Source organism: Dasypus novemcinctus, chromosome 6 (genome assembly GCF_030445035.2).
Source record: "Dasypus novemcinctus isolate mDasNov1 chromosome 6, mDasNov1.1.hap2, whole genome shotgun sequence".
Lineage (NCBI taxonomy): Eukaryota > Metazoa > Chordata > Mammalia > Cingulata > Dasypodidae > Dasypus > Dasypus novemcinctus.
In genome coordinates, this window is record NC_080678.1 from 88,759,235 (window position 1) to 88,778,409 (window position 19,175).

The window sequence follows — 19,175 nt, forward strand, 5'->3', positions numbered from 1 at the left end:
CTTCCTTTCCCCAAGAAAACTGCTAGCTTTACAAGGCCAGTTAACAACATCATATCCAATTTTTGGAGTCCTGAAAGCACCAAAGACCTAACCGCACCAAAGACCTGTTTACAGCTATTCAACAAATAAATATTGACTCATTTAACAAGTTCCTCTACGTTAGAAAAAGGGATCACAAAACATAAGAACATCTTACATTCCTATTCAATGATATTTTTAATTGACCATGAAAGGAGTGTAAAGCCTGAAAATTTCTTTTACTGATTTGATTGTTTGGTTGAAAATATTAGCCATATGTTTTTTACACAGTTGCTGGATGTATGTTTGCTGACTGTATATTATTCTGCCCATCAAAGAGAATATTAGCAAAGACAATTCAAGAGTAAATGGTGAGATTGGTGGGAAGCTAAAAGGCAATTTGCAGAAGAAAAATGATAAATGTGCTGTATTCAGAAATTCTTTAATCATTTGATATCTGCTCTCAAAACAAAAAAAAATCATTTTGTGTCATACTAGCCATAGCAAATCATTAGGAAAATAAAATCTACCTGAATGGGAAAACAATTCTGGTAGATCTAAAGAGAAATTCTCTTCTTTTCCTTATTTTCTCTAGCACTGACAGCCCTGAGATTCACTTTTCTTTTCATTAACTTTTTTTTTGTTTAAACCAAGGTTCACTTTTAAATGTAGATAGGAAGCCTATGGGCATAAAAAGGCCACCCATGGATAAAAGAAATAGCTGATAAAACAGAAAGGAAGTCAGGAACTAGACTATGACTATAGGAACAGATTGGCATTGAGAGAATATTTGAAATGTGAATAAAAAGGGTAAGCTCTATGATAAATGCCACCCACCTACGAAAGCCAGCAGGTGTATGCAGCAGAGAGCAGAGGTCTGAAAGCCAAAGGATAACAAAGGAAGGAGCAGAAGGAGCAGATGCCACCTCAGGGGATTCACCTGGAAGCAAAGGTCAGGGTCTTGGTTCACTAACTAGACTGGCCTGGGCAAAGGAACTGCTACCACATTCCCGGTGTGCCACTGCCACAGCAGACAGACTGATCATGGTGGAAAGATGAAAGAGTGCATCTTTTCGACACTTTGCTGTCATAACAGCCAACATCTTTAGAGGGCTGAGATACTCCCTGACGGAAAAGGAACAGGAGAGGGAGCGCTAAGGGTCAGAAGAAAAACACAAGGCAACTGGATGCAGCTTTTCTGGCAAAGTAAGAAACTTAAGTTAAAATACTTGATAAATTGTAAAGCACTGAAAAAGTTATGAACCTCCGTGTGTGTTCAAAACAACCGCTGGAGGTGGAACCACTTGCTTTAATCAAAAGAGAAATACCTATTACTGATGGTTTTGCCCTCTAAGCTAGCTAAGGAAGCAAGTCTCACCAAGAGTGTCACTGTCAATTTTATTTCCATTCATAAGTCAGTTTACTCTAGTGCCCATTTTGTTTACCTGAAGGCATTTTTTTATAACAACAGAGGGATTGCAGGTCATGCACCATCTAGGGAAAGATGTGAAATATATACACTTCACTAATCTAAATGAAAACAAAAGGATAATGAGGACATACGTGAAAATTTTGCTTTTTAAATAAAAGCATCAACTAATGAATCCTTCTAAAAGGTGTGGTGATATAAAACATTAAGAGAAGTCAAAAAACAGTGGAAATGCAAAAAAAAAAGGAATAAACAATAATTAGCAAGACTGATGGCAGGATAGGTGCAAAAATTTATATAAAGTTTGCCTAGAAAAATAATCTAAATTGCTATGATTTATATGATGCTGAAAATCACTGATTTTCTAACACAGCATTTATCCTACTTTACCAGTGACCTTGGCTCATTTGTTTCCCACTTAGCATTTAAAATTCAGGGCAAAGTCAGTAGGTTTTAACAACTAGTACAGCTCACCTTACTTGAGCTACCTCCTAAATTACCTGATAGATACTCCTGATTCACTTCCATCAAAGTTCTGCTTACCCAGTGACCATGAGCAAAACGGAAATTTATCAGGGTTTTGAGATAAGTATAGAAACTGGATTTGAGGGGTTTGTGTGTATTTCTCTATCTCAGTGACGCAAATCATCAGCAGTTCTTTCTAGCTGGCACTCCTTTCATGGGGAGTTGTGAAAGCTCACGCAAGATTTCAGAATATTCAGAAAAAAAAGAACTCATACACACTGATCCTTTTTATTAATAATGAAACCTGCAAATCCACAGTGAAAGGTGTAGTTAGTGTTCATTCGGCAAAAGCTTGGGATACAAAAATAAAGAAGACGCAGTCCCTACTATGACAGAGCTCACAGTTGGATGGTGAGACAGAGATGACAACTATAAAAAATTACTCTGCAACATATCAATGATATCCTCCTTTTTAAGAATGTGGCTAGTAACAAAACTACAGATAGGGGAGGGAAGGCAACTTCCAAAATACAGTGATTATAGTTACATGGTAATCAAGGATTCAGGGAACAAATAGCAACTTAACTAAACAGCAACACGGACTGTAAAATTCTCAAAACAGCATGTTGCTTCTTTGGCTTAATAAACACACGTTGTAAAAGTGTATCCATAAATGTATTTACCAATGCAAAGTTACTAGATCACTTCTTTTTTTAAAAGATTTTATTTATTTCTCCTCACCCCTTGTTTGCACTTGCTCTATCTGTTCATCTTTCTTGTTTCTTCAGGAGGCACTGGGAGCCGAACCTAGGACCTATGATGCGGGAGGGAGGTGTCTAATTGCTTGAGACATCTCCGCTTCCTGCTTTGTTGTGTTTCTCATTCTGTTTTTCCTCCCACATCTCTTGTTGTGTCATCTTGTTGCGTCAGCTCACCATCTTCTTTAGGAAGCACTGGGAACCTCTGCTCCCTGCTTTGTTGGTCTCTCATTATGTTTTTAATTTTTTTCTTCTTGTGTCTCTTGTTGTGTCAGCTTGCCAGGCCTGCCCGTTGCACCAGGATCTGAACCACCACCCCCCATGAGGTAGGTGGGAACCCAGTTGCCTGGGCCACATCCGCTTCCCATTAGATCACTTCTTATATATGCTTTTCTTGGGCAGGTGACTGCTACTGAGGCCGCCTGGCCTCTCATCCCAGTTCTATGATCAGCCTTCTGGAACCCTTGACTGTCCCCAATTCTGTTTCTCTGGAAAAGTCATGAGATCACAGAGGGCTGTCCTCACCATTTTGAAAATAAAGGATTCTAAATTAACAATCATCGCATAATTTTAAATGCATGAAACATAGGAATAAACATTTGATAGATATGTAGATCAAAGTAAAACCAAATCTGTAACATGGTTTGTTTCAAAACAAAACCAGCAAAAGATAATGCAGTATCATAAACGCTACCTTTCTGTGGCTGTAGGAACCGGTATCATGCAGAACTGCCACCCTGAACGGGGGCCACCATGTATGAAGCTCTTTCACCCACTGATGCATCACGGTCGTTGGACAGACAATTATGGTAGGACCCAACCCCTCGAACCTGCACCCAAGACATTCAAGAAGAAAACACGACCATGAAAGACAGCATTTTAAGGGAGGAAAAAAAAAGGTGTTTAGATCAAAAAAGAAAAAACTATGGAAACTTACTGATTTTCTCTAAAGAAAAAGCAATTGAGGTTAAAAACCAGAAAGTGAAATCTCTACAACCCCATTCATCAATTAATGGATGTAAGAATTAAGAGAAAACTTAAGACATGAAAAGATAACATCTATAATAAAGTAAAAGAAAATCAAGCCAGAGTTAACTTCATATACTTTTCTCTCCCCTTTGATACCAGGTAAGTCAAGTTTCTACACAGCTTAGCTTAACTGAAGCGAAATGCAACAATATATTAAATTTGCTTGGAGCTTTATAGTCCACAAAGAGTCTTCACCCATAGAGTTTTAACCAATCGCCACAGCCCTGGGCACTCAGCAAGACAGAAATACACCCAGTGCTGGGGGCCCTGAAGGTCGGCATGCCCAAGGGGACCGGTCATCAAGGGAGGGTACAATGCTGAGAAGCCGGTCTCCCAAATGCTGGTGCCCACTCCACCCTGGGATGAGAAGCAAGCGTAGAGGCTTTGCGGTGAGTCTCCATGTGCCACATGGAGCTACTCTGGGGAAAAGCAGCTCAGCAGGGCCTCCTGGAGGAGGGTGGCAATTCTGTTCACTGGACTGGGAAACAGAGGCGTGCGAGGTGGGGGAAGGTGACTTGGGACATCCAAGAGGTAACAGCTGGCAGTCAGGTATCCAGGTGTGGGTAGTTGGCAGTTCAGTAAAGCAATGCGGGGATAGTCAGAAACTGCCCGTGAGGACCTGACCTCTGCTGGCCTCTCCAGCCTCTCTCCCTTCCCCAGTCCTGACACTTGCTCCCACAGGTCAGCACCCTGCAGCCCGAGCTTTCAGCAGCTTCTACAAGGTGCACGCTTCTCTTACCTCGTGGCTTTAGCCTAGCTCCTGCTCACTCTCTTATCCAAGCCACCCCATCGTGCTACCCTGCCTCCAGAACAGTCCCTGTCCCTTTCTCCCCAGGTGGGCACCCATACTAGTCAGTCCCCTGCCCTTACCACACCATGACACCAATCACCCTCACCGTAACTGCTCATCTGTGGCCCGCCCCTGAGCTCCAGGAGGGATGGGGAAGCCTCTCCTCCAAATGACTGCAACGCCTAAGCTGCAGTCAGTAATTACACAGTGCCTGCACGCCTGGGAAGTAATTTGTACTTCCAACAGAAAAACAGTGAGATTTTGGTTAAGCCATACTTAAGTGAGGCTTCCTCTGGTACTCAGTCCAAAGGGCTGCTAACAACAGGCCCTGGAGACCCCGCTGTGAGAAAATGCCTCTGCCCACCTCTAAATTCTCCCAGCTTCCATGCCTGCCCCTGCCTCTTTGCTAGGTGAAAAGGACTCAGACTACCAGAAGCTACGAACTACAGACTACTACCCTTCTTGTAGAAATTCCATGCCACGATTCTCACCAAGATGTAAGGTAACCAGCAGTGGTTCTGTGCAGGGACCATCTCCAAATTCCCTGCAGAGAACAGAGACACAGCCCTGCCATCCCTCCATAATATTCCTTTCAAGAAAGAATTAAATGGATTAGCTTCCCTGTATCCTCCAAAGGGAATATGGAGAGTTATCTTTAATAGGCACTTCGCAGGGATTAGGAAACAACCAATCAAAAGCAGTCTAAAAAATGTAAAAATACAAACTCCAGTGTAAATGCATACACGACTTTTCAGGTGCTATGGCATTTTCTCTCCTTTTTTTACACACCTTCTGTAAACTGCTACATTGATGATGCATACTTTGTCACATGGAGCAGAGCCTTTACTCTTGCAAAACCTCTATTTGGCATTATTAACGTCCTTTACTTTCTGCCATTTTCTCCCTACTACAAGAATAGGAGGATTTTTATACTGGGTTGAATTCTAAGAGCAGACCTAGATGCTTCTTGGACCACAGAAGGGGTAATAAAGTCCATTAAGAGTCCTGTAAACTGAACCACCCTTTTCCAACCCTCAATCCCAGCGAGATAAGTATAAGAAACAACTAAATGTACTAGAGTGATTAGCATCAATTACCAAACTGGCTGCAATTCCTTTCATCTTTGACTCTCATTGATTACCTAATGAATTTAGGACATGCCAATATCTCCATGGTCAGACATTCAACTCACAGGGTGGAAATCTATTCATGGCCCAGAATTTACCAAGAATTACAAAGCAAAATATTAGCTTTTGAATGCTTATTAACTTTTTCAGGTCATTAAGAATGCACAAAATGATATCGAAGACTTTAAAGCATTAACTGAAGTTGGAAAAGGTAAATAATCTCCTTTCCACCAATAAATTCAGGGGGCCAGGGGAGGGGATGTAGCTCAAGTGGTTGAATGCCGCTTCCTATGTATCAGGTCCTCGGTTCCTCCTAAAAACAAAGGGAAAAACCACTTCTCACTGGAGAGTGGATGAAGCTCAGTGGTTGCGTGCCTGCTTCCCATGCATGAGGTCCTGGGTTCAATTCCCCATCCTCCTAAAAAAAATTCACTAAGACTGTCACAATGAACAACAAAATCAAAAGAAGGGAGCATGTTCATTCTGATCTGGGAACACAACCAAAAGCATGGAATTTTATCAAGCACCCATAATATGCCTCTCCCTCTTTTTAAAGCATGCACATGCACATGCACATAAAAAACTTACTTTTCCACAAGACTTACTATCCCAGAGACTTAAACCCTTTCGATATTCACAGACCTTCAAGTGGTAACACTAAGGCCATCTCAAATAGGGTCCCAAATATCTACCATTTGCACAAGTCCCGAGGACAAGGGCATGGCCAAGAAGCAATGCCAGTTTGCACAGAACATTTTTTGCCCTCGAGGGGTTAAGCATAGAGAACTCCAAATTCATCTTGTTCCAGAGGGTCTGCGATAAAAACACTAGAAAATTTACGCTGGCCTATTTGAGGGGAGGAGATGAGGTTCCTAAGTAGCCCAGTTCATAACTAGCCCAGTTGTTTGGATGATACATAACCACCTTCTGGGAAGCCATTTCTACCAATACCATTTTAATCAAGATGGTCTGGGCTATCCTCCAACATGCCCCACTATTTCATTATGGAAAAGAGGAGCTGAGCACTGATAGTTAATTGATTACAGCTGCTGCTCATTATTAGCCCTGCCTTCACTCTGAGTAGGACTGTCACTACTCCAGAGAGCATGTTTTAATTTTTAGATCAAAACTACCCTGCAGGGATGACTTTAGGTTTCCTGGGCCCAGAGTATTAGACTCTCACACCAGTTTCATGATAATAGGAAGGGAAAGGAAGAAAAGAGATGGGAAATAAGAAAATCCCAGAAATAATTTACAGAAAGAAAGACAGTCCTAGAAATCATCGGGGTAGCTGGGAGCATTCTAGTTATCAGAAAACCCAGGTAGAGTCACAGAAACCAAGGGAACCTAAGGGCTTATTCAGAATAGAGCATTTTTATAATGCTAAAATAATGACAGCCACAGATAAGAAATCACTAAATGCTCATTTTCAACTTGGACTATGCTCTTGGGTAGGAATGCTTTCTCATTTCCAGGCAAAATGTAACAGAATTCAAATATCTGAAGAAAAACCCCTGCTTCAATACAACTTCCTTGTAAGTAACAACAACAAAACATTTGGCATTTCAAATTCTCCAAAGGCTCTCCCCACTTCCTCCATCCATATAAATGTAACTGAGATTTCTAAAATACTCTAAAACTTCAAACTCTTCTCCCAAGAAGTGTTGATCTGTTTAATTAATGAAAGAATAAGGACTTACAAACAACGCACTAACCCCCAAGACCAAAGCAATGTTCTTTACGCGATATCTATGGTGCGTATTTGGCGCTCTGCTAAAAATGCCGCAGCTGATGAGCCACAAGCGAAGGAAAGCAAATGGCTGCAGGTGCTGGCTCAATCCAGGTACAGCAACACCAACTTAAAGGTGTCTCCAGGTCACATCCAGTAAGCGGCAATGGCTTCCACAACATGTGGGTCTGGTAAACTGCTTGCTGTGACTCATTAGATAAGCCTACTGAAACCCAAGGAGCTCTGGGGTTATCTGGGGCAAGATTAAATATCCTACATAATTTACCCAGTAACACTTTTACCAAAACTGGTTTACAGAAAGCCAATTTACAGGTTAAAAATGGAAATTCTCATAGTACTTTATCTCCAGATAAAGTATTTTAGTACTACCATACTTAATTAACACAGATTAAGTGTTTATACTTCCAGAATACTAAAGCTTTAACAGTTTATTAAAAATTTTAAAGAGAACAAAGGTTAAAATCTAGGCATTTCTCTATTTTTCTGTACAGTAATTTAGGCTTTGGCCTTAAAGTTTATATAAATTTTTTAAAAGAGTAGGAAGGGGAGTAAAAAGCATACTCAAAAGACTCTTGTTGGTAAGTAACCTTGTTTAAAGAAAAGCGTTATCTACAAATGCTGTATCGCATACTGGTTATAAAAGAAATCCAGGAGAACGCTTCCTCAAAGCTCCAACTTTCCCCGTAAACAGACTGTACTTACTGTAATGCTCACCTGGTCTCCTGCCAGAACAAATATTTTAATGTAAAATTTAATAAATGGAACTAAAGGTATTATGGCTAATTTAAAATTCCATACTGTGTAAACTATTGATATTAACATAATTGAGTTTGTAAACAATCCATTTGTAGACGCTAACCTTAGACATCGTATTGACCCAAAATATCTAGTGGGGCTCATCTGCAAAATGAAGCATCAATGCCTGGAATTCATTAAAAGTGTTACATGTTTAATTTCTCCTGCCCTACAGCTCCATTGTCTCGTAAAAATTTTCCTTTGATGTCCCCCACTAAAAGAATTAAAGGAATATTGTAATTGAAATGTCATCAATAATTCACAAGGCCCTCCTCCACAGCAATACATCTGATGAAATATTAATCGAGCTCCACAGACTGACAGTCTGCAGAGGAGCACTTGCCTGTAATTTGAACCGCGAGTCCTGATCTTGCTGTAGCTCAGACCTGCCAAGAAGGCAATTATCTGGATGGTCTTGCCCAATCCCATTTCGTCTCCCAGAATTCCTCCTGCCTGCTGGCAGTGCAATTCCCACAGCCACCTAACACCTGTCTGCTGGTACCTACAACAACAGACACCAACAAGGAAAAAGAAAACGGCAAATGTTGGATAATACGGACCATAACAGAAAGTACTCATGAATTAATCATTTGGCTAGGTTCTAGTACCAGTCACAGAAACATGCCGGATGTGTGTTTTACATGAGTATTATATTTATAAGGTCATACATTTTTGATCACCTAGGCATAAAATCACAATTTTTTCTTTACAGAACATTAACACGTTTCTAATTAAACTGATAGATGGGGTAATTAGGGACTATTTCATTTTTTTTTTCAACATTAGAAAGAGCTTGGTAAACAAGCATAAACTTATTATCTTTTATTCACCACCTTTCTAGGGGAAAAAAAACAAATATTTTTAGTATATAAAGTTCCATTAATTTTTCCACAGAAAAGAGGCATTACATTTATTTTTCCAATTTGACTAGCATTAAAAAAAGCAGGGCAGAGGACACCACTGTTGAAAATCCACTTGATAATCATATTATCTTTTTATAGGAAAAATTAAATTTTAAGGCCATCAACAATTCTGTATAATAGGACTGCTCTCAAAATTAGTACTTAACAGATGATCCTATAAGATTACCAGCAGATGCAAAAAAAAAAAAAAAACAGTTTAAAGACTTCACAGTACAAATGAGAGACAGGCTATGGAGGATTTGGGAAAGGCTAATCTGGAAAAGGTCTTTTTATTATTTCAAAGTGGAACTTGATTTAGGGGCTTTATCATAGACTCAAAAAGATCAGAACTATTAAAATGTTAAATAAGGACTTACAGATCAAAGAGAAACAACATACCCTCCCCGCCAAAAAGAATCAAACAACACAGGAATTGATATATTCCTTTCTCTATCAACGGCATGTTTAGGCAATAAAAACAAATAATGCCAAAAACGTTTCTGAGAGGGGATGAAAGATTTTTGTGGAATGGTATGAAGATTATATGCCACATTAAAAAAAAAAAACTAAAGCCAAAAACACTTAAGTAAAAAGAGAATATTGAAGATTAAAAACCAAAAGCACAATGCATTAAAAAAAGTTAAACTGGATGTTATTAAAATAAAATCCTATTTCTCTGAGAAAGATAATAATAAAGAAAATATTTTTTTTTAAAAAAAGGACAATGGAAAGCTCAAAGCTTTTTTTAGGATAACAGCAAGGTTGATGAGCTTCCTACATTAAAAGAGGTTTGTTTTGTCGTTGTTGCAGGTAGCTTTATGGCTCCAATGCTTACGATTTGCTACCTGGTAGTCTGACTAAAATCTCACCCTGGACCTCAGGTCTTGTTGAAATGATTTTATTTGATCTCCTCTCCGTAAACATGCCATAACCCTCCTCCCCAGCTCAGGATTTTGGGAATCTATTCCTGAAGGCTGGCTCTAGCTGTTGCCATTATTTTCAATCATCTAAGGAAAACCTAGAATGAGAATTTTGCTGCTCAGGTTTGTTAATTATATATATTTGGGAATGCACCTTGGAGAAAAGGATTAAAAATCAAAACACAACACAGACTAGCACAGATTTAAAGTTGTTGAATTTGGGAAGAAGGATGAGCCCTATAAATATGTGGCATGCAATCAGAGAATACCAGCTCCCACTAGGCAAAGCAAGGCCAGGCACTTTGGATTCAGCCATTTTACAGTCAAGGAAACAAAGGCTCAGGAAGTGCAGTAACTTGCCAAAGGTCACACGTAAAAAAAAAAAGGGGGGGGGGGAAACACAGAATTCACATCTAAACAGTCTGTTCCAAAGTTTCACTTTGGACGTATTTCAGACAGATCAGTTCTCAACCAGGGGAAACTATGCTCCCCAAGGGACATTTACAACTGGGGGAGTGAAACTCGCATCTAGTGAGTGAAGGCCAGAGATGCTCTTCAATATCCTACAACACACAGGACAGTTCCCAAACAAAACATCAACTGTGCCAAGGACACTGGTTCATGAACTGGTTCCAGTGGGCTACTTTCAGCTTTTGAAAATGATGCATTCCAAACAGCTCCCCTAACAGTTCTGATGTGCGCTCAGGCTCCAGCACCGTTACATACCAGCCCACGGCCTCCTTATGGGTGCACGGAATGAGTTCAGGCCCAAATCTCCCAATGGTCACTTCATCCTTTGCCCCCCTCGACACGCTTCAATCCCTCTGTTTTGGGACCAATCACTGGATTAAAATGGGAAGAATCTGGAGAGGAGCTATTGAGAAATCAGGAAAGAAGAAACAGAACCAGGGTGGTGCCCAGGGGGAGTCCAGGAGGGAGTTAGGATGCCTGTATTCTGCATGACCCAGGAGAGGAGGCATGCTGGCGGGTCTCCTCGTCAACAAACATAATCCCCAAGGACTGTCAAACAGCATCTAACTGTGCATTTACAAGAGGATGATTAATACTAAAGAAGTGACCCAAGAAGAAAACATCTGCTAGGTAGCTCCTAAGTCACTTCACTTTGTGGAAATCAACACCTAGGCATATTATACAAAGATGGCCAAGAATGCCTCTTTCTTTTCACCCAGGACACAGGAAGGCCCTCAGAAGGCAGTTTAAGGAAATTCACCTAATGAACTGACCAGAAGGCAATACCAGGGAATGAGGAGTTAGAGGAAATCTGGGCTCTGGTGCCTGTGGCACCACTAATTGACTTTGATCTTACTGCTTTAATTTCCTAATAACAAACCCTGTATGACAACTGAACAGTTCCAACTAAAGCAGGGTTTGGAGTCTAGTTTTCTGAACTTTTGAAAAGCAGATAAATTACTCCTTAGGAAGAGTTCAAGATTTAAGCCCATTATTGTACAACACTAGAGAAATGTTGACACTCTGCTACCCACATGAGACTGAAGCATCACAAAATCAGCCCAGGTAATTTGGTCTATCTTGGCATCATCACACTGACCCAAGCTTGCATTTGCTTCTGTGGCTGGAAGTAAGGCCAAAAGATTGGAATTGGTCACTTGCTTGCTTAATTATGCAGACAAATGCATTTGCTGGGCAAACTCTCAAAGCAGAAGTTTAAAAGTTAAATGTTATCCTGCAAAAATAGCGCTTAAATGGATAATTGTACCTTCTAACTCCCTTGTGTAACTTAATTTAATTCCACAGAGTGCAGTAAATACAGTAAAAGTACAATTACAGTTAAAATTAGATTGGCCTGGCTAGAACTTAATCATAAAATGGAAATGGAGAATCTACCAATCCTATTAATTTTTTCATATGGCTAAAGAAAAGGAATAGTAATTTTATAACATTTTAAGATATTTAAAATTCTGTTTTCTTACAGGTGAAAATAACACAAAATAGATTCCAGGAATGTGCAATTAAGACTAATTTTTTTTTAAACCTCATGATTTGTATTAACTAGTATTGGGTTAATAGTTCAACACACTGAATCCTTTGGAAGCAAAGTTTGGTTCTATTAACTGTGAATTTTCTTTGCTGGACAATTTGGCATTTAACCAAACATACCAATAAACGTGACTCTTGAAGGTATGTGCCAAATCACTTCCTACACAAGTAGAAGTATTCTGTCCTTGCCAAATGAACTAAAACTATAATTTGGTTTTTATTTTGCTAACACAAAACTGACAGTATGTGGGCCATTCCTTAGTAAGCAATCGCTTCAGAAAAGATAAAAAGAGTTGCTAATAAATGTCTTTATTTACCTTTCCATAGTTAATATTCAATTGGGAGAGGCAATAAACAAAGAAGCCACCTCTCAGGCCTTTAAAATGATTTTTTTCTGAAAAAATAAAAAGGACTGGAGTGATTTAGATTTGAACTTCTAGACAGTTCTTCTGCCTAGTTATGAAGAACCCAATCACATCACTTTGCATCATTTGGGTTAACTTCCTGTATGTTTCATGGGATAAAATGACTACTCACTCTCCTTGCTCCCCCAGCTGGAGAAAACAACTAAGATGATAATATAAGCTCTTTGAGACAAACTATAAAAACATGCTCTTTTTAGGTTGACATCCTGCACAAGTTTTGGGCCTGACAGCTGATAGCTGAATCTATGAAGGGGATTAAACATCATCAACCTAAAGAAGTTTGCATCCTGTTCCCCACTACCCACTGATAATATGTAAGAGAAAGAAAAAAGCTCTTTAATGGTTTAACTTCCTATACGCATCTAAGAAGCTCTTCCAAAGCATCTTGTTAAGTAAATCCCAGGAGTGATGAGATTGAATATGTTCCTCAGTATGTACATTCATCACCGGACACTCCTCAAGCCGTATATACAGCAAGCATGCCATCTCGCAGGCGGCATCCGGTAATCTAAACGCTCAGCCACTTCACATACGAAACTCTGTCTTTCTAAACAGCGACTTGATCCTGAAGGTGCTTGACTATCTCCTCGCTTTTGACATTAGGACAATATTCACATGAAATATTTAGATACACATCTGGTCAACTCAGAAGTATTATACTTAGATATAATTGAAGACATTTAGAAAATCTCAAGGATTTTAATTTCCAAAGAGAATTTAAAAGCCTCCCCAATACTGATCTGAATACTGAGCTGCTCTTGTTAAATTAATTTGACTCGAGAAATGAGCAGTTTGGTCCCTTAAAATTACTCAGAACAACAACAAAAGAATTCAACATAGATGGCTTTTTAATGCTTTCAGTCCGCTTAAATAGGTCGGTATAGATTCATCAGGTTACAAACATACCCCATATGCACTTCAGTCAATTTATTATCATCTAATTTTAATGAACAGTATGTGGCTAAAATTTCATTTTGACAGTGTCTGTATTTGCAATAAATCGCTGCAAGTACTTTAAGGGCCCACAGGTAACCACTGAGTAATTCCTAAAATATTAATTTGTACGTAATGACTTGATGACAAAAGGACAGAACACATGGTACATACTTAAAAAGCTTTTTGAACAGAAAACCTGGCACTTTGAAACCTTCATCAAATTCAGCATCGCTTTCCTCAGAATCGTCTTCAAGCTTTAGACGCTTCTCTTTGTCCTGCAGTCTCAGTTTATTCCATTTCCTACCATGAAAAGAAAAACTAGGTTACAATCATTTCAATTCCAAACAGAATAAAATATAGTTACAGATAATGTACTAATGTACTGGAAAAAAACAGGCAAATGAGAAAGGGTCTTTCAAGTTTCTATGTTTCTGCTGCTATCCTCAACCAAAAAAAACACTGCTATTCAAAGAAGGAAAACAATTCTCCTTTTCTTCCTTTTCAATTCAATTCTTACTATTTGAATTATTACAGCTGCTCTAGAAATACTTCTATAAGGTCTTGTTTCATTATCCAAACTACTTCCTTCTTTTCTGGCATATCCTAAGGGACAATTTCTCTGCTGTTTCCTAAGATATATGAACTTCTAGAAATGATTCAGTGAAAATTTTAATATAACCAAATATCTCTAAAACGGCAATGTACTATAGAACAAAAAATAGATTTTATTCATAATTTACCATTTCTGTGCCAAAGATATGATAGCCATAACATGAGAGAGCATAGTATCTTGAACATAAAGCAAAGTTTGGGTTAAAACTGTTGTATCGGAGTCATATATTGATTATTTTATGGGGGTAGGATCAACAAAGATACAAGTACTGAGAATTATACTGCTTAGGCAAAGTGTGTTCACTGAACAAAAGCTAAGTTACATATTTAGCAATATGATGGTTTTTGGATATAAACTAAGATTAACATTTTTATTTCAAAATGGTGATATCATGTATTTTTAAAGGAAGAAATGCCATCTGTCTAAGGGCCTGAAAGTCTTCACGACATAGGGAGGTCGTTGGGAAAGTGCAGCTACTTAATCAAGACTGATTTTGCTTTCATGTAACTACACTAGAGACTGGTATCATGATTTTTTTTTTAAATCGTAAAAGTAACTGTCCCACATTCTAATTCATTTTCAAAATAAAAGGACAGTTTCTTCCAGCAGGCATGCAACTGATACTGAATTTCTCAAATTGGTAGAAACAGAATAAAATCAACGGTACAGATAAATGCCTTCCAAATATAAAGCTCATGGAAAGGGAATAGAAGCAAAACATATCAAAGAAGATACTTACCTGCCAGGGACTATGCTAGAGTAATAAAGAATGTCTGAGGGAAGGCAAATGAAAAAAGGAAGGATCAAGTTTTGCAGAAATGAACATACACGCTGCCTGGGTAGAGGTACAGGGTTTTCCGATACCAATGACAAAGCCAGCACAGAGGCAAAACACAGGCGTTGAGGGCTGTGGGGCACTTTGCCGCAACAACTCTTATCAATTCTTGCCCTGCTGAAAATTCCAGATCTTCAAAGTAAAAAAAAAAGGAAGGGCCGGCTGAGATTTCATTGGATCACTAAGAAAGACCTGGATGGTGATGTGAAACTCTATCCCAGAGTAGTAAATGATAAGTAGGGTCACAGAAGCACTGCGGGCTATATCCAGAGGAGAACAGCTAATGAAAGGTAGAACAGGGCCAAAGCTAAGGAAATAGCTACCCTATAACCATCGGGTTAGTATGTGGTACTCTTTGTATATAACAACTTTAATGATCTTTTTGTGCTTAACTTCTAAAGGCATTCTCTTCCTCTCTCATTTCTACATCTCCTCCTTAAAAACGATAGCCAGGCAACTGATGACATGAAGGTGCTAAGTGGCTGTAAGAGCCTCTTATCTACTGAGTTTCATGTTACACGCAAACTCAGACACAAAGGTCTCCAGCAGTAGCTCTCAACCGGCGGGCATCTGACAACACCTGGAGATAGTATGGCTTGTCACAGCTGGGGAAGATGCTCCTGGCACCTAGTGGGTAGGAGCCAGGGATGCTGCTGAACGGTCCACACTACACAAGACGGCCCCACGATGAAGGACCAGCCGACCCTCAACAGCGACAGTGCCAAGGCTGAGAAACCCTGGTGGCCTTCGCTATGGGAACGCAGAAACCAAGTGACGGACAAACATTTCGCCGATGTATCTGTGCTAGCAGGTTCTGAGAGCAAGGCAGACCTCAGGATCCAAGCTCTTCCTCTCAGAACTCAAAACCCAAAGGGTCTGCCTAACCAAAGATGAAGCAAATTTGCAGGAATGCAGAAGAATGGCAAAAGCTCTCATGGCCTTTTAAAAAGACTTCATTTTGCAATGACTCTAAGATAATTTTCCAGGAAGAAAAACAAGTATTACGGAAGAAGGCACTGGCTCTAAAAGTTTGGCCCAGAAAGGTCATTAAACATTTTACATACAAGAGTATCGCATATTAAACTTCACTGATAGATGGCTGCTGTTGCCTGTGACTTGGCCAGTAAATCTGCGTGACTGTTAAATTTCCCAGCATCGTTCCGTGTTGAGAGGGCTGCAGCTTCCTCCCTCCCCCTCCCTCCTAAAATACACAGGCCTTGTGTCGGCCACGACACGGCACCTAGGAAACCACACAAGCCGCTAGAAAGGATCGCATTCAAGCGCCTTCCGCTCCTTAAACGACGATGAAAAGAACCGAACATTTATTTAGTTTGGCTATAAGATGACTCAAGGTGGTGGGGAAAAATCATTATTGCCTACAAGTCTTTGAATTACTGTGAAGACAAATTGCCCCAGTAGAATCATATACACATATTAAAGACAGAAAATGCCAAGGTTATAAAACCACAGGCACATGTAGCTCAGGCTGAAAGTCTTCTGTTCCATAAAGCAGTAATTCCTCATGTGGCCTGCAGCCAAAAGGCACCTGGTCATCCAGCGGTGCCCACAGAGAGGCGGGCAGCAGGAAGGCGCTACTCCACACACCGCGACTTCACCTGGGGGGACCTAGGAACCCCAGAGTGTCGAGGCGCCGTTGGCAGCATGCTTACTGGTGGGTCCTGGCTGTGGGCGGGCCGAGCCATCTGTGAGCCCCCAGAAGGCAAGGGGGATCCCGTGGTACAGGTGAGGTGAACGCGAGCTAGTGCAAGTGCCCGGAATCCAACCCTGGCCGCTGTTTGCAAGCTCTTTAACCCTTGGGCAAGGCTGGGCCTCAGTTTCCTCCACTGTGAGTGAGGAGAACAAGAGCCCTGACTTCCCTGGGTTTGGCACAGTTAACTGAGGTACCTGCAGGTCAAGCGCTCTGCATGGAGCCCACGCTAACGAATCCTTGCGTACTACCACAACATCCGCTTCTGGCGTCCACACACAATCCTGCAGCAGGCACCTGCCACGTCTGCTTCGAGGGGGAAACGGAGGCAGGGTCATCTGAGTAACACCATCTGCACGTGGTGACGCACGTGCACGTCTGACATAACTGCCGGAGCGGATGTACTCGGAAAAAACCTGGTATTTTATCAGATGGTTCTCCATAAATGATTAATATGGATAATGTGACTGCCACAGGCGTAAAGGCACTAGGCCTTCCCAAAGTACCCGCAGAAAAGGTCCCACTTCAGAATTCCATAACAAACTGGGAAGAGGAAACTGTAGTAAAATGAGGCCTGTTGGGTGGCGGGAAAAAAAAAAATCGAGAGAGTGTGATTTGAAAATGACTGGGAGCAGAGTCAGAGTTAAAGTCTGGATCTCAGGCATCTGAAATCTTCAAAACTAGATATGGTCCCCAAATATCTAACTTCTGTGATTTCCATAAACCAGGTATATGATTTGGGGAGGGGGGGGAATCAGCCATCCAACATTTACATTTCTAGAAAAGAAGTGACTTTTTGATGGTCTCCAACTCTCGTTTACAACCTCCACACATGTAATAGTCACAGCTGCAGCCGCATAAAAGCAGGCAGGCATGGCGTTCCCTGGCAGCCTCCCCCTGCCACGGCGCCCCTGGCAGCCGCTCAGAAGAGAACCCAGTAATGAACATAAACTTGCCATCCTAATCGGCTGCAGGCGGAGAAAGCGCTCCCTGCTTCCCGACAAGCACGCAGGATGTGCGCCTGGCCTGGGGCTGATGGTGCAATAATCGTCTGTCAGAAGCACCTCGGACCCAGGGCCAGCATGCGAACCCTCCAGAAGCGATGCTTCCTCCACGTGGAAACTGCCAGGGTGCCTGATCACGGAGTGATAACACACACCTGAGAGCCACTCTCCACCATCACAAGCTAATTTCTTTCAGAAGAACTTCCAGCATTACGAGGATGTTCAAACTACAGGAGCGGAAAAACATGGCTAGTTGCCCCCATCCCCTACGTGGGGCCCCCTCACTTGTGCACCTGCAGGTGCTGGCCCAGCCCTTCTTCCCCCAACATACCCCACACACCTGGTGGACCCCTAGCGCCTCCCAAGGAAGCCTTCCTGAGCAGCCCAGAGCCAAGCTCCCGGCCCCTGCTCCACGGCACCCTGGGCACTCCCATGGTCTCCGCTAGCACTCTCCTCAAGTGTTAGCATCATCTAAAACGCTTACCCGTCTCCCCCCTTAGACTGGGAGCCGCCTCAGGACAAGGCTGGGAATAAGGAAGACATCAGGGATGGAAAAGCATGGCAGCACAGGCGACCCAGAGCAAGGTCCCAGAGACTCCCTGTCCCATCTCATTTAGAGTCCACTTCCTGCCACATGTTCCAGTCCTTCTACACATCTGACAGCTGCAGCCACAGGACAGACGGTTCTGCCCATGACAAAGGATGTCCTACTGCAAACAGATTCTAAGTCAGGGAAATTTTTAAGTTAGAATTTTGTAAGGAACAAAAAAAAGGAGAAAAAGGGAAAGCTCATTATTTTGAGTAACAAAAAGTGTATAGATTATCCTCAGGTCCCAGAATTTAGGGTTCACAAGTGGACCCCTTTCCAAGGAGAATGGTTTCTGTACCCTGGCCAATGTTAAGAATAGAAGCCCTCAGCCCTGACTTTGGTTCCAGTGACCAGTTGGGAAACAATCAAAAATCTCAACTTTTTTCGAAAGGATTCTTCTTCTTAAGACAGGGAGAAAAAAAGTTTAACTAGCCTTAAGCTGCATTTACTTTACCAGACAGGAAATCTTGTGTATGTTCCCACCTTCACAAGGTTTCTAATACACTCATCACAGTCACAGCTGCAACCAAGAAGACCCAGCGTGCGTGCCCTTCGCTGGCACATCCTCTAAGACTCGATTTTCAGCCCCACTCAGACTCTCATGGAGGTGACCTAAAAGCAAGCTCAGTAACAAAGACAGGTTTAAGATACCCACTGAGGACTGAAAACCATCTGCAGGCAGAGAGCTGCACTGCAGGCCCCTAAGCAGCAAGGGGAGGTTTCAACTTTAGAAAAGTCATTTAGTGGCCCCACATGTTCCCCTGACCACATGAGCCAGAATATACAGGCTTTTATGAGAATTAAGTGAGATGACATAAGTACAATACACTTTGGAAACTGTGGTATGCTACAAAAGCATCAGATATGCTCTTAAAATTACGGGCAGGAACTTACACAGAAATCATATGTGAATAAAAAATAAGTGTCAAAAATCCTCCCGTGACCTTGGGCAGGCCTGAGTTAGGTTGCGCCCAAACCAAGAGGGCCAGCACTGCTACGCCACCCAAGACAGCAAGGGCTCTGGAATTCAGGAAGGACGGAAGGATCTGGAATGTCTATCTTA

At 41.3% G+C, this 19,175-nt stretch overlaps 1 protein-coding gene and 1 long non-coding RNA gene across 7 annotated transcripts in view; one reads left to right on the forward strand and one right to left on the reverse strand.

Moving 5' to 3' along the window:
- The window catches only part of ERCC6 (ERCC excision repair 6, chromatin remodeling factor), an 86,091-nt gene that overhangs the window by 41,912 nt on the left and 25,004 nt on the right, over window positions 1-19,175 (reverse strand). For all 6 annotated transcript variants that reach the window (XM_071215886.1, XM_004465775.4, XM_071215887.1 and 3 more), the window contains 3 exons: window positions 13,535-13,663; window positions 8,505-8,663; window positions 3,365-3,500 (listed from right to left, as the gene is read on the reverse strand). In XM_071215886.1, coding sequence (XP_071071987.1) covers window positions 3,365-3,500; window positions 8,505-8,663; window positions 13,535-13,663 — 424 coding nt within the window. The remainder of the gene's footprint in view (window positions 1-3,364; window positions 3,501-8,504; window positions 8,664-13,534; window positions 13,664-19,175) is intronic.
- Window positions 3,714-12,649, forward strand: LOC131278758 (uncharacterized). The gene is made up of 3 exons (XR_009186191.2): window positions 3,714-3,798; window positions 5,767-5,827; window positions 12,625-12,649. It is a non-coding gene; the product is annotated as an uncharacterized lncRNA (long non-coding RNA).